The sequence below is a fragment of the Schistocerca cancellata genome, chromosome 4 (genome assembly GCF_023864275.1).
Source record: "Schistocerca cancellata isolate TAMUIC-IGC-003103 chromosome 4, iqSchCanc2.1, whole genome shotgun sequence".
In the NCBI taxonomy this organism is placed as follows: domain Eukaryota; kingdom Metazoa; phylum Arthropoda; class Insecta; order Orthoptera; family Acrididae; genus Schistocerca; species Schistocerca cancellata.
Genome location: NC_064629.1, coordinates 329,478,034 through 329,493,521, shown reverse-complemented (window position 1 = coordinate 329,493,521; position 15,488 = coordinate 329,478,034). Strand labels below are relative to the sequence as shown.

At 44.8% G+C, this 15,488-nt stretch overlaps 1 protein-coding gene across 3 annotated transcripts in view; it reads left to right on the top strand.

Annotated features, from left to right (window-relative positions):
- The window catches only part of LOC126183360 (ELAV-like protein 1), a 226,918-nt gene that overhangs the window by 166,261 nt on the left and 45,169 nt on the right, over nt 1-15,488 (top strand). For all 3 annotated transcript variants that reach the window (XM_049925280.1, XM_049925278.1, XM_049925279.1), the window contains exon 4: nt 8,061-8,214. In XM_049925280.1, the coding sequence (XP_049781237.1) occupies nt 8,061-8,214 (154 nt within the window). The remainder of the gene's footprint in view (nt 1-8,060; nt 8,215-15,488) is intronic.

Sequence of the window (15,488 nt, the reverse complement as noted above, 5' to 3'; positions counted from 1 at the left end):
CTTTGCTAACAAAACATAGCTCAGTCTTCAATTAGAAGCTTCACTATTGCAGGGCAGAAGAATAACTCATAAAGTTAAACGGTTTCAAATCTCTCGTGACGGTAGCTATCGTTCTCCTACTACAATCTTCTATTTAAATTTATAACTTACCTGAAACCAAGTCAGAATATAGTCAGCACATTAAAGTATCCCAAGTTCCTCAATTCAAACTCACATTTTATTAAATACATTACTCATAAAAATGCTTCAATTTCCATGACTGACAATTTCTTTTGTATTATTATTATTATTATTATTATTATTATTATTATTATTTCAACAGTCAACTTGAAACTGTAGATTCCAAATTATTTAAAAAATAAAACTGAATACACAGATACTATGAGCTACAGTTCTGAGATCTTAACGTTGATTCAAGTGTTAATTTCAACTATATTCTAATGAGTGCAATGCCATAATCAGTTTGTATTTGTCCATGATAATGCGGGTATACAGTCTTGTTGCTGTTGCAAGAAGTAATGCTCCTATAAAATTTATGTATTATACACCCACGGTTACTTTCATATCTGAAGACCTCTCACAAGAAGCTGCTGCAATATTCCATACACTTGTCTATTTGTTCCATATGCCGCAGTGCAGAAAAGTATCGAACACCTTCCAGGAGAGGAGGAACATGGCATCAAATTAGACAACTGATTTCTACGTCTTGTGGATGAATACAGTGACCTGAGTTTCACATGATGTTAGTTTACTGAAATGGCCTCAATCCCTATAGACGAGTTCTGTCTCCAGAAATGTCATAATACGTGAGCATTAAAAATGCACCAAAACTCTAAAACACTTCAAAATTGGAGATACGGTGTAGGGCCTATAGTTTTCTCTCTCTGTTTGACAATTATGCTTGAAAATGAGAATGATGTTTTTCCAATCATTAGAAAAACTTGAAATCTCCAGTGACCTATGGTACCACTGATATTAGAGGAGGAGCAAATGGCTTCATATACTCTGCCTAGAAATGTTTCCATATCCTGTCAGGTACAGTGGCCTTCCCCAGTATGCAATTTCAGTTCTTCTATCCCATGGTCACTTCGTTTTATTCTGTCATTCTGGGGTTCATGCAGTGATTTAAATGAGGAACTACAGTGCAAGCTTAGGCAACATTTAAATTTTTGGGAAGTTTTCTTTGCTTTTGTAGCAGCTCTCTAATGCTGCTGTTGAACCACAGCAAGTCCTTGTCTTCCCTCACAATGATGCTCAGTCCCATAGCTGTGTAAAGCCTATTGTACAGTACTCCAGAACTTCATCTGTGGAGCAGAAAACTTCTTCTCTGATGGTGCCCATTGATGCCCATTGTCAGTGCCAGAGATGAAGTTTTCATGCTCAGTCCTGAGGCAATCAGAAATGAGTTACTTGACACTCCTGTTAAACAGGAAGATACTTCTATCTTTATTTATATTCTTATTTACAACCATTTTCAGGATGTAATGGTCTCCTGAGAACAGAGTCCGTGTTAATCACTGTCTCATCAGAAATGTTAAAGCCTGTTCATGACCAGGAAATCTAATATGTTGCTGTCATGAGTTGGTCCTTAGATTAACTGCCAAAAATACGTTTCGGATAAGACATTCAGAAAATTTCACAAGATTCCCTGTGCTTACCACATGCCCCCCCTGCGGGTTCAGGGGTAAGAACAGGCCCGCGGTATTCCTGCCTGTCGTAAGAGGTGACTAAAAGGAGTCTCAAACGTTTCGGCCTTAATGTGATGGTCCCCTAAGGGGTTTGACCACTACCTTTCAAAATTTTCTGTTAGTGCGTACCATTTGGGGAAGGACGCCTTACGTGGTGTATTATATATCCATCTTGCCCTAAGATCTGGCACACCCGATATTGTCATGGAGTTGGACTTCCATCGAGCTTCCTGCCACATCGGCTGCAGTGTGTTCCAGGTAGCGTACATTCCCTCCATTGTGCACTTCCATCTTTGCCCTCATGATGTACATGGATATTTAGACACCCAACATCCAGCACAGTAGCCAGTCCATTGTGGTGGGGTTGTCATGTACCCTCTTGGTGGTAGCCCCCTGACTACACAGGGATCGCACTGCTGATGCCTGAGCTGCTACCTCCCCACGTATGCCGAGGAGTAGATGCCTATCCCTCTGGGGCATCGGGACTCCCGGCAAAGGCCATCCTGCCAGGTGGTCTTTGCTGTGGCTGGGTGGCGCCCGTGGGGAGAGCCCCTGGTCGGAGTGGGTGGCATCAGGGCGGATGACCCGCAATGAAGCGTGGTACATCATCTCTCGCTGGTGGGCCTCTACTAGCAGTCTCTAAGCGATTGAGGTCTAACCTCAATGGAAAGAAATTTGATCAGAGATTGTTTCACTCTCTGGCCACTCCATGGGAGGAACGTATGGCTAAAGAAGGCAGTGGAGATTATTCACCCCAGTACCTCGTGTGTACGCGAGTTGATGGGGAATCCTTTATGTCGACCAAGCCCTAGTTTTTTATGGAGCATTTAGAGGACAAGTTCGGGGAGGTGGAGGGCTTGTCCAAAATGCACTCTGGGTCGGTTCTCATCAAAACAGCATCCTCTGCCCAGTCACGGAGGTTGCTCACTTGTGACAAGTTGGGGGATGTTTCCGTAACCATCACTCCCCATAAAAGTGTAAACATGGTCCAGGGTATTATTTTCCATAGGGATCTTCTACTGCAGTCTGACGATGAACTACGTGCCAATCTAGAATGACGGGGTGGGGTGTTCACTTCGTCCGGCGCGTCCATCAGGGTCAGAGGGATAATCAGTTAGCCACTGGTGCCTTCATCTTGGCCTTCGAAGCTGATGTTTTACCCGGAAAGGTCAAGGTGATGGTTTACCACTGGGATGTGAAGCCATATATCCCTCCTCCGATGCGGTGTTTTAAATGCTGGAAGTTTGAGCACATATCATCCTGCTGTACTTCCGGCATCACATGTCGAGATTGTGGACATCCTTCGCAACCCAACACTCCATGTGCTCCGCCTCCCATCTGTGTTAACTGCGGAGAGCACCATTGCCCCTGCTCGCCGGACTGTAGGATATTCCAGAAAGAACGGAAGATAATGGAATATAAAATCCTGGAGCGCCTGACCTACTCAGAGGCTAGGCGGAAGTATGAGAGGCTCCATCCTGTGCCAATGACGTCGACCTACGCCGCTGCTGCAATGACGGTTCTTCCATCTCCTCTGTCGTCCCGTACGGTTGGTTCTATGATTGGTCAGAATCCAACAGCCCCCTTGTTTGTGGGGGGCACTTCACACCCTGTTGCTCCTGCTCCATCTTCTTCAGGAGCAACACCCTCCCAACCATCGGGAACATCAGCTCCCCCTTCCCAGCCGGAGAAGTGTAAGACTTCTTCTGCTACTTTTGCCAGGAAGGGATCCCTTGGGGACCTCCCTTCGCAAGTTCCGACCAGTGAAAAAGTGGACACCCACAAGTGGCTGAAACAACCACCAGTCCCTGGTCGTAGGGCCTCACGGTCGTCGTCCGTCCCTGAGACTGACCCAGTGCAACCCATGAAGCCTGAACCACTGAAGGCACAGCGCGACAAGCAGAAAAAGAAGAAAGTCCCCAAGACCAATGACATTGTGGTGGCACCCGTCCCACCGCTTCCTACAAGCTCTGCGTCTGAGGACGAGGTGGAGATTCTGGCGTCCGCTGAGGACCTCGATCTCGCCGGTCCCTCAGATGCCATGGATAGCTCTAGCACTGGTGCTAAATTGGAGGCAGCAGGTGACCTAGCGGTGTAATCTGCCTTCCAAGTCACGTCACGCCCTTCACAGACATGGACAATACCATCCTCCAGTGGAACTGCAGAGATTTCTTCCACCATCTAGCTGAGCTCCGACAACTTATCAGCCTTCACCCTTTCTTCTGCATTGCCATTCAGGAAACTTGGTTTCCAGCAGTGCGAACCCCCACCCTCCGTGGCTATCGGGGTTATTATAAGAACCTTGCAGCTTGTGAAAGGGTGTCTGGTGGCGTCTGCAAATATGTCCTTAACTCTCTTCACAGCGAGTCTGTACCTCTACAAACAGCTTTAGAGGCTGTCGCTGTTCGGGTGTGGATGCCACAGGCTGTTACCGTCTGCAGTCTTTATCTTCCACCGGATGGTGCTGTCGAACAGCATGTCCTGGTTGCTCTGATAGCCCAATTGCCGCCACCTTTCTTGTTAATGGGAGACGTCAACGCCCATGACCCTCTGTGGAGTGGGTCAGTGGCGACAGTTCGAGGCACCACCATTGAACATTTATTGGCACAGCTCGATCTCTCGCTTTTAAATGATGGTTCCTTCACACACTTCAGCATGGCGCATGGCACGTACTCCACCATCGACCTTTCGATTTGCAGCCCTAGCCTCTTACAGTCTGTCCAATGGAGAGTGCATGACGACCTGTGTGGTAGTGACCACTTTCTGATCTTTCTGTCACTGCCACAGCGTCAGTCTTCTCTGCGCCCTTCCAGGTGGGCTATGAATAAGGCTGACTGGGACTTGTTTTCGTCCACTGCTGCTATTGAGCCTCTCTCTAGTGATGACATTGATGCGGTGGTTCAATCGGTCACCACTGGCATCGTTACTGCCGCCGAATCTGCCATTCCCCATTTTTCTGGGTCCCCTGTGGCGGACTGTGCCTTGGTGGTCACCTGAGATCGCTGAAGCGATTAAAGATTGCCGGCGGGCACTCCAGTGTCACAAGCGACATCCCTGCATTGAACACCTCATCACCTTCAAACGGCTGCGTGCGCGGGCCCGCTGCCTTATCCGCCAAAGCAAGCAGGAGTGCTGGGAGCGGTATGTGTCCACCATTGGCCTCCATGTCTCTCCATCGCAGGTCTGGGCCAAGATCCGATGCCTCTATGGCTATCGGACCCCTGTCAGCGTCCCTGCGCTCTCACAGTTTGTATAGACTCCGTCGAAATTGCCAACAGCTTGGCAGAGCATTTTGCTCAGAGTTCCACTTCTTCCAATTACCCACTGGCCTTCCGCTCCATTAAAGAGTGGATGGAACGTCTGAGCCTTTCTTTTTGCACTCACCATTCTGAATCCTACAATGCTCCATTCAGTGAGTGGGAATTTCACAGTGCACTTGCTGCTTGCCCTGATACCGCTCCCGGGCCAGATCGCATCCACTGTCAGATGCTGAAACACCTTTCAGTGGTCTGCAAGCAATGCCTCCTCGACCTTTACAACCATCTCTGGGTCGAGGGTGAGTTTCCGTCACAATAGTGGGAAAGCATAGTCATCCCCGTTTTGAAACCGGGCAAGAGCTCTTTGGAGGTGGACAGCTACCACCCCATTAGCCTCACCAACGTTCTTTGCAAGCTTCTCGAACGGATGGTGAACCGGCGCTTGAATTGGGTACTGGAGTCTCGGGGCCTTCTGGCTCCATCTCAGGGTGGGTTCCATAAAGGCAGCTCCACCGCCGACAATCTGGTGAGCCTGGAGCCGGCCATCTGTACTGCCTCTGCCAGCCGTCAGCACCTGGTCGCTGTCTTTTTTGACATGCAGAAGGCGTACGATACGACATGGCGTCATCACATCCTTTCTACGCTTCATGGATGGGGTCTTCGGGGCCCTCTGCTGATCTTCATCAGAACTTTTCTGTCGTATCGTACCTTCCGCGTGCAAGTTGCGGCCTCTCATAGTTCCTCCCGAGCCCAGGAGAACGGGGTACCACAGTGATCTGTCCTCAGTGTCTGCCTGTTTTTAATCGCAATAAACAGGCTCGTGCAGCGGTGGGAAATTCTGTCTCTGCTTCCCTGTATGCTGACGACTTCTGCCTTTACTACAGCTCTACTGGCATTGCAGCTGTTGAATGTCAGCTACAGGGCGCTATCCGCAAGGCGCAGTCTTGGGCTGTAGCGTGTGGTTTTCAGTTTTCAGCAGCCAAGTCTCGCGTTATGCATTTCTGCTGGCGCCGAACAGTCTATCCTGAGCCACGGCTTTATCTTGCCGACGCACTCCTTGCTGTGGTGGAGACCCACAGGTTTTTGGGCGTAGTTTTTGATGCCCAGTTGACTTTGCTGCCTCATATTCGGCAGCTTAAACAGGCGTGTTGGCGGCATCTAAACGCTCTGAGATGCTTCAGCCACACCCGCTGCGGCGCCGACCGATCTACCCTGTTATGGCTCTACCAGGCGTTAATCCAGTCCCGTCTGGATTATGGGAGCCTGGATTTTGGCTCAGCATCCCCATCTGCGTTGCGGGTGCTGGACCCAACCCTCCATAGCACAGCATACTTGTGGAGGTGGGTGTCCCTCCAATGCGATTACGCTGCCGACGTTTGCTGGCTTCTTATGCTGCCCATGTTTTCAGCTTGCCCGGGCATCCTAACTATCGGCTACTATTCCCACAGTCGCACGTCCATCTTCCGGAACGCAGGCCCAGGGCTGGATGTCCGATTGCGGTCCGCGTCAGAGAGCTTCTCTCTGGGCTTGGGGCTTTACCTCTTACGCCTCCTTTCCGGTCACCACTACATACACCCCCGTGGTGTGTGCCTTGGCCTCACCTTCAGCTGGAATTGGCACAGGGCCCGAAGGACTCAGTCCCTCCGGAGGCTTTCTGCCACCACTTTCTTTCCATCCTCACAACGTATCAGGGCTCTGGCATTGTTTACACTGACGGTTTGATGGTTGCTGGTCGTGTCGGTTATGTGCTAACTGTAGGGGACCATTCTGAACAAAGTTTGTTGCCGGCTGGCTGCAGTGTTTACACTGCTGAGCTGGTCACCACCTTTCGTACCCGAGAGTATATCCACTCCTGCTCAGGTGAGTCCTTCGTGATCTGTAGTGATTCCCTGAGTGGTTTACAAGCTCTCGACCAGTTTTTTCCTCGTTCTCGTCTGGTTATGGCTATCCAGGTGTCACTGCATACTCTTGCCCATTGCGGCCACTCTGTGGTCTTTGTTTGGACCCCGGGCCATGTTGGGATACCCGGCAATGAAAATGTTGACCGCCTGGCAAAAGAGGCCACCAGTAAACCATCTCTGGATGCTGGCCTTCCAGAGACTGATTTGAGGGCAGTCTTACGCCGCAAAGTTTTTGCGCTATGGGACGATGAATGGCGCGAACTGCCCACGCGTAATAAACTCCGTGCTGTCAAGGAGACAACAGCTGCGTGGCAGTCATCCCTGCGAGCCACCCGCAGAGACCCAGTAGTCCTTTGTCGGCTCCGCATTGGCCGCTCCCGGCTGACACACAGTTATTTACTACGCCGGGAGGACCCTCCTCTATGTCGCTGCGGGGAGGCTTTGACAGTGGCCCACATTTTGTTGGCCTGCCCCCTTTTAGCTGTGGTCAGGCAGGCATTTGCGCTGCCTGATATGCTCCCTGCCCTTTTAACTGATGACCCTGCTATGGCTGGCTTAGTTTTAAGTTTTATTCGGGCAGGGGGTTTTTATCGTTTAATCTGAGCGTTTGTTATGTTTTTTTGTGTTGATTCTGGCCTCTGGCCTAAGATTTTATTCTGATTTTTTAATGTGTTTCTAAGTGGTTGGCTTTTCCTTTTTTATTTCTATGGTCGGCCAACCACTGCCACACTATGCGATTTTAGTTCGTTTTGTCTGGTCTTTGTCTAAGTTTCTCTTGTTCTGTGTCGTCTGTGATCTATTCTGTTACTCATTTTTATTCTCTGTGGGTGTTCTTAATATTTAGAAAAAGGGACCGATGACCGTAGCAGCCTAGTCCCTTTAATCCCACAAACCAACCAACCAACCTACAACATGCTCTAATCAGTAGTTGCCCACACTATAGTCAAGTTGAAATCTGCACCTACTGCTGTAACATGAACAGGAAATTTATGTGAAATTTTCTCAAAATTACCCTCTTTAGATTTCACATCTGTGGCTGTTGGCAAAGATGTGTACCAATAATATTCATTGGCCAGTTGATGCTGTTAATGAGATTCTGCAGATAAAATAATATCCTTGGTGGAACCAATCTCTGCTCATAAAGTCTATGGCTATAGTGCACTATTAGAAGAAAATCTTAGTGAAACACTTAAGAGTTTCAATATTTGTTTCAGGTTTCATATGCACGGCCAAGCAGTGAAGCCATCAAAGGAGCAAACCTGTATGTCAGTGGGCTGCCAAAAAACATGACACAGCAGGACTTGGAAAATCTGTTCAGTCCATATGGCAGGATAATTACTTCACGAATTCTTTGTGACAATATCACTGGTAAGTTGGAAGTTACGTAAATATGTCTTGCAACTATCAGAGTCATCATTTCAGCTGAAAATTCTGGTATTAGCTGTGATAAAAAAAAACATTAATGTAAACTTAATGTTTTGAACTTGGCTGTGATCAGCAACTGTAATTAATTACAATGTCACAAATTTCCAGCCAACTGGTTGCAAATAGAATTTAAAATTCTTTAACTAGTTTTTAATGCCAACTAGGGGCACCTTCTTCAGAAGAAACTGTTACCTTACATCTGGTTAAAAGGAAATTAGAGCAGCATCGCTCTAGTCAAAACAATGACTAGAGCGATGTCGCTCAAATTTCTTTTTAACCACATGTAAGGTAAGTTTTTTTCTGAAGAAGACTCCCCTAGTTGGCGTTGAAAACTAGTTACAGAATTTTAAATTCTATTTGCAACCAGTTGGCTGGAAATTTGTGACATTGTTAGTTTAAAACACAATTTTTCTTGACTGACGCAGCTTGGACACATTACAATATTTTCTGTGGCTACTGGAATGAGATAAAATAGGTAGTGGGTGGGCAGTACACTGCCACATGAACTGAAGTGGAAATGTATGTAAATGTATCAGAACTTGGCTTCACAAGCAGTGTTTATGTACGTATTAAGTGAAAGGAAAATAGACTGCTGTGTCATTGCACACGGGATAACTGCCCTTTTAACCTTCTGCCCCCCCCCCCCCCCCTCCCCCTCCTCTCCTTGCCACATAAAAGTAAAGTGTTCCTGTTGACAGCAAGCTCATTAGAGACTGAGCACAAGCTTCGATTTGGAGATAGGAGGAAGAGAATTGGCTGTGTCCTTTTCAAAGCAACCATGCCAACATTAAGTTCAATTGATGCAGTAAAACTGAAGTCTGGACAGAGGATGGAGAGTGGAACAGACATCCACATGAATAAGTAAAATATCTGAAGACTTCACTATCTCCCTTGGTATTAAAATCCCTGTTGTAACTTCACACTGTACATTTTGTTTTGTTTTCTAAATAACATAATGCAGACAGTGGCATGTTACCATAAAGTAGCAGATCACCATGTCTCTGCCCAGTGCAGCTAATAGCAGCAAATCCATTAGTTTGTGTTCACAAATACAGTAAGTTGTCACCAACATAATTTTCATGGTAGTAGGTACTCCAGTTAACTAAGACGAAAATACACAAAAAAGCTTTGTTACTCAGAGAAATGATGGCACCAGGTTTTTTGGATCATGGCGATTGTTCAGGAAATGGTACAACACGAGGCCTCTTGAGAAAATTACTGAATCATTTACATAGGTGATGTACGGGAAAATGAAAAGAAGACAGTGTGCTGCAGACTAAACAGTCTTTACAATTCAAGCTCTGCACCTGTACCGCAAGGGTTTGAATGCCACGACTGAAAAGAAAATTGATATTGTCATGTTGATAGTGTTCAGTCAATCGTTAAAGCCTAGTGTTATCTTACTGTTTTCCAGAAATTAAATTCACAGTAAAGTGATGATCATGTTGTCCAGTCAGTGAAATGCTTATAACAGGTATACAGCAGTGAATGTATAATGTGCAGTGTTGGCACCTAGTGGTATTTCCTTGTCTGTAATAAGAAGAAGTTAAAAGGAGTCTCACACTTAGCAAAGCTTTTTTGTTGATGACTCTGCTATTAATTGTCAGTGTCAACAAAATTTTCAAACAGCTGTGTAATTTAAGATGATGTAGTCTGAGGGCTACCAGTTTCAGCATTTCACTGTGACATCTTCAGGCCATGTATGCATATCTCCAAATATACAGAAATGTTGTACAGTGCCACAAATCCCTGGGTGTTACAAATTCAATCATTTGAGTGCTTCATTTGAAGGCCTGATAGCAATGCTATCAAGTCTTCGAATGAAGCACTAGTGAAACAATTGAATTCATGACATGCAGTGATTTATTGCACTATGACATTTTTGTTTATTTGGAGAGACGTGTATGGGGCCTGAAGATGGACTAGAGAAATGCTGTAACTGGTAGCCTGCAAAATAAAATGACATCTTAATTTACACGGCTCTAGGAGAATTTAATTAACATTCATTATTTAACCAGCCAGTGTCCCAGACTTCGCTGTTATGTCACCTGTCAATTTTGGCTAATTTCACAACCTTTTCCTCAAATTTTTGGCTTAATTACTTAGTCTACTTTCAGGGTTTGACCTCCACTTAACTAAATTTCTCATAAGTTTGGGTCATTCAGGGAAGGACACCTTACATGATGCATCATGTACTAACTGTGCATTGTGCCTTTAAAATTCTGGGGAATTTGGAAGTGATAGTGGCCTGAAGTTAGATTGCATGGAAACATGCATGTAAGAAGGCTCATCAACATTCAGGTTGACCATGCATGATGATCACAGAGGAGGATTTCTGTGTGTGCACACCAAGCACATTTTAACCCTTCTACATCTGTCTCTGCCATCTAAGGAAAGGTAAGGGACTCAATGCAACTTACTGTCCTTTTGCACCATTGTCCAGAAACCAGGAGCAGCTACACTAAGGAATAACAGTCCAACATATAGGTTTCTGTTAATGCCACAACACAGTTGGCATCATTTGTACTAGTGCCATGACCAGAAGTGTTGACAAATGGCAACCCACTGTGTTCAGTGATAAATTGTGGTTCAAAACTACCTTGGTCGATTAGCAACAACAAGTATAGTGACGACCTGGGGAGAGATACCATTCTTCCACTGTTGCAGTAAAGCACAGCTGTGTTACTCCTGGTGTCATGGTGTGGGGAGCCATAAGGTGTGACTTCCAGTGATGGAGTGAACTCTGAAGGCTCATCAGTACATTACGGATATCCTGCATCCTCATGTCTTGCCTCTCGTGTAACAGTATTATGGTGCTATTTTTCAACAGGACAATCCTCATCCACAAATAGCATATGCATCTATGAACTTCCTCCCTCATAAATAGTGAGCTTCTGAGTGTTCAGCCGCTGGCCGCTGTGGTGGAGTGGTTCTATGCGCTTCAGTCCGGAACCACACTGCTGCTATGGTCACAGATTCGAATCCTGCCTCAGGCATGGATGTGTGTGATGTCCTTAGGTTAGTTAGGTTTAAGTAGTTCTAAGTCAAGGGGACTGATGACCTCAGATGTTAAGTCCCATAGTGCTTGGAGTCATTTGGAGCCAGCATTCAACCGAGTTATTTACATTTTCTGTACAGTATTTTGATGACCAACCCAGCCATCTTCTTCAGGTGTTGCGAGTTTTGCTGTTGTGTGTACTCCCTGGATGGACTCAATAAAGACTGTGAACTATCGTTGGTTTCATGCTACTTTTTATAGTGGAGTTACATACCCAGTGGTCACTGTGCCCTTCGATACTCTGTTTTGCAGGGAATGTGCTGACAGTCCGTGAAATGCAAATTCCTTTGCTGTCTTCAAGCTCGGATGGATGCAATGGTGTAAAAGATTTCAATAAATTAAGAGCTACACGTAAAGTGTTACTGAAATTCGAACCTCCATCCCTGTTTATTAGGTTTTCTGACATCTATATTTTGATAGACTTCTTTAATTGTTCTGACCCAGAAACTTGCACACCAATACTGGTCTCCTTGTATCTCATTTCATGATTATAGCTCAGTTGGGCTGGAGTCCAAGCAGTGATTACACACAATAGCAAAATTCACAGCACCTGAAGAAGACAGCTGGGTAGCTCATTGAAATACTGTACAGAGAATGGCTACAACTACTTGGCTGAATGCCGGGTAACTCAATATTAATCCAGCACACAGAAAATGATGCAACGTCTACCTGATGCTGAAGTACTCCCTTGGCTAGCAAGATCCCCAGATCTGCTCTCGACAGAATGTGTCGGACCAGCTCAGATGTAAACTCCATCCCAATGCTAGTATCCAGGTTATAATGGATCACTTAGAAGGGTTATGGGCCAACATGCCTCAGGAGAAGATACAATGGCTGTATGACACTCTTCCCGACCAAATCAGTGCTTGCATCCAGGCCAGGCTGGGAGCAACATCATAGTGATCAGTAGGCAAATACTGTCAAGTTCTTTGTAAATTTGACTTGATTTCATGATCACTGAAATCATCACTATCTTATTGACCCAGTAAACAACATACCATTTCTTTCTTTGGGGGGGCTTCACTTTCTCATCAGTGTATCACACCACAAGAAAAGCATTCGTCCAACGTCTAGGTGTGTGGAAGTTTGTGACAAGTTCCCCGGACACTTTTTTCTGTCATGAGTGCAATGTAAACATCATAGTATGCCTGTTCAGCATCTGACACCAATTCCTAGAGTTAATTTGTTTTTGTAGGCACATTTGTTTTTGTAGGCCATGAAGAATAATGCCATTTTTTTTTATAGTGTAGTTGAGGTCATATTTGCTTTGTGTTGTGGACCCACATGCAACAGTAAGAAAGAGGAAAAGTGATTTTCTGTGCTACTAAAGGGAAGTACAAAGTTCCATAGTCAAAAAAGATGTCCACTCGAGGATTTGGTGTCTTCTTGAATTCAGTGGAGTGCAACACTGTGAAATGTACACTCGGGGTAGCTAAGTCATAAATAAGTAGCCCAGTCAGCGTGGCTGCACGATGATGGCAAATTGGGGAGACGAGGACTGTTTTGGTTAAGTTGTAGGCTGATCAGTTATCTCAGTGAATTAAAAGGTAATTTTGGAAGCTTCTGTTAGCCATCTAGTTGAATGTTGGCTGCTGGTTAGCTGAACAGCCCAGAAATGTAGTTTCCATAACAAGTTTTCTTTCATTCTGATTATGACGGTCAACATTCAAAAAATTAAAGGTTAAAAGTAACCCAGTAAATCCATTGACACAATCAGATGTAAAATTGAGTAAGGCAACAAAGTGCTGTAGTTGCCACCAGTCCTGTGTAAGTGATTCATTTTTTTTTTTTTTTTCTTAGTAGCATTTTGTGCTGGTTGTTTTTCTTAATATCCAGGAAGACTTTCTCTGGCTTATCATGGATATGCTGCTGTTAATGTCAACCCAACATTATTGGTGTGTGATAAGGAATATATATTTCTTAATATTTTGTTGTTGGGTATATGAGGTTGACAATAAAGAAATGAATGATTTTAAAACAAATCTTGCTTACTGTTTTAGTCAAGTTTAGTATTGTCTCCCTCAAAGTAGTTCCCTTCTGATTGCACACACCTTTTCCAGGGCTTCTGACATTGATAGTAACATTTCTGGAACTCATCTTATGTAATATCCTCAAAGACCATCATCACAGCTTTTTGGACGTCTTCTGTTGTTTGAAAATGGTGTCCCTTGACCGCTTATGACTCCTGGAAATAGAAAAGTCTCACAGAGCGATATCTGGTGAATAAGGTGGCTGTGGTAGTACTGATATTTGTTTAGAGGTTAAAAATTGCTGTACTGACAGAGCAGTATGGGATGGCGCATTATCGTGATGCAGAATCAGCTATGTTGGCACACACGAAGAACTCTTTTACGAAGTCTTTTTAAAATTTCTTTGTAGTAATATTGGTTAACTGTTTTTCCAGGAGGCACCCACTCTTTATGAACAATTCCCTTGGAATCAAAGCAGCACACAAGCACGCATCTCACTTGAGTTTGACATGGGAGCTTTTTTTGGTCTGGGTGATTCCATTGCGAACTTTGGCGTTATGTCTCTGGATCATGCTGAAAAACCAACTTCCATCACCAGTGATAACATGACTCAACAATTCTGGATTGATTCCCATTTGCTGTAACAGATCAGCTGCCACATTTTTCTGTGTTTCTCGCTGTTGTGGTGATAGATTTTTGGGGACCATTTTTGCACAAATCTTTCTCATACCAATATCTTCAGTTATTATTAGACGAACCAATTCTCGCTTGATGTTCAGTTCTTCTGCAATCATTTTCATGGATAATCTTTGATCAGATCATATGACTGCATGCACCCTGGCCATGTTGACATCTGTCAGTGAGGTTGATGGTTCTGCCTTCACTAAACATTTTATGCCAACAAAAAACTTGAGCTGTTGACATAACCACCTCTCCAAAAGCCTTCTGAAGCTTACCGTAAGTTGTCATGTTTTCACCCAATTTAATGCAAAAAGAAATGGCATACCATTGCACAATATTATGCGGTTCCATTTCTGTGACTAGAGACACACACGTGTTAACTTATTATAGCACAACTCACGACTGAGCAGTTCCATTGAGGTGCTGCTTGGACTAGAAGCAGCTTGTAGACCAAGGTCAAAGGTATTGTGCCTATGCAAGTCTGCAGGGTTGCCACCTTGTGCAAAGAAAATAAGTTTCATTACTTTATTGTTGCACCTCGTATGATTAGGAATATATGTTTCTTGATATTTTCCAGTTTGATTTCCTAAGTTGAATTGTACACAATCCAGTCATAAATTAGCTGATCAAAAGTATCTGGACACCTACTAGTGGTCATTAATGTGGGGTGTTGCCACAATTTTCCTTTGTGATGCCTTGAACTTCTCATAGACACTTTCAGTGAGGAGTCGAATGTTTATTGAGGAATGGCAGCCCATTCTTTAGAGCCAAAACCAGACAAACTGAGGTTTGGAGTGAGATCAGTGTTTTAACTCATTCCAAAGGCTGTCCATTGGGTCACATTGGGACATGGGGTAGGCCACTCTATTTCAAGAATATCACCGTCTGCAAACCATTGCCCCATAAGTGCTGCTGGGTGGAGATACATCACGTGGGTAAAATATGTTCATGTCCTTCTGCATTTAGTATTTCCTTAAGTGCAATAAGGCAACCACACATCAACCAAAAACACTGCCATACTGTAACACCACATCTGCCTTACTTCACTGTTAGCACTTCATGTGATTGCATGTAATGTTCCTCAGGCATTTGACAAACTCAAATCCTTCCCTTAAGTTGCCACAGTGTATAGCATGAATCATTCCTCAAAATCGTTGATTTCCAATCAACCACTGTTCAGTGTCATCGCATATCATGCCACCTCAGATGTTGCAGTTGCTTAGTGTTGAGTACAGAAATGTAGGGCTTATGTGGAGCTGCTTGACCATTATACCTTATTCTTTATAACTCCGTATGATCCACTGTGGTATCGGGGGCTAGAACAGATCCATAGTAATATGTCTCTGTCTCTCTCTGTCTCTGTCTCTCTCTCTGTCTCTGTCTCTCTCTCTGTCTCTGTCTCTCTCTCTGTCTCTGTCTCTCTCTCTGTCTCTGTCTCTCTCTCTGTCTCTGTCTCTCTCTCTGTCTCTGTCTCTCTCTCTGTCTCTGTCTCTCTCTCTGTCTCTGTC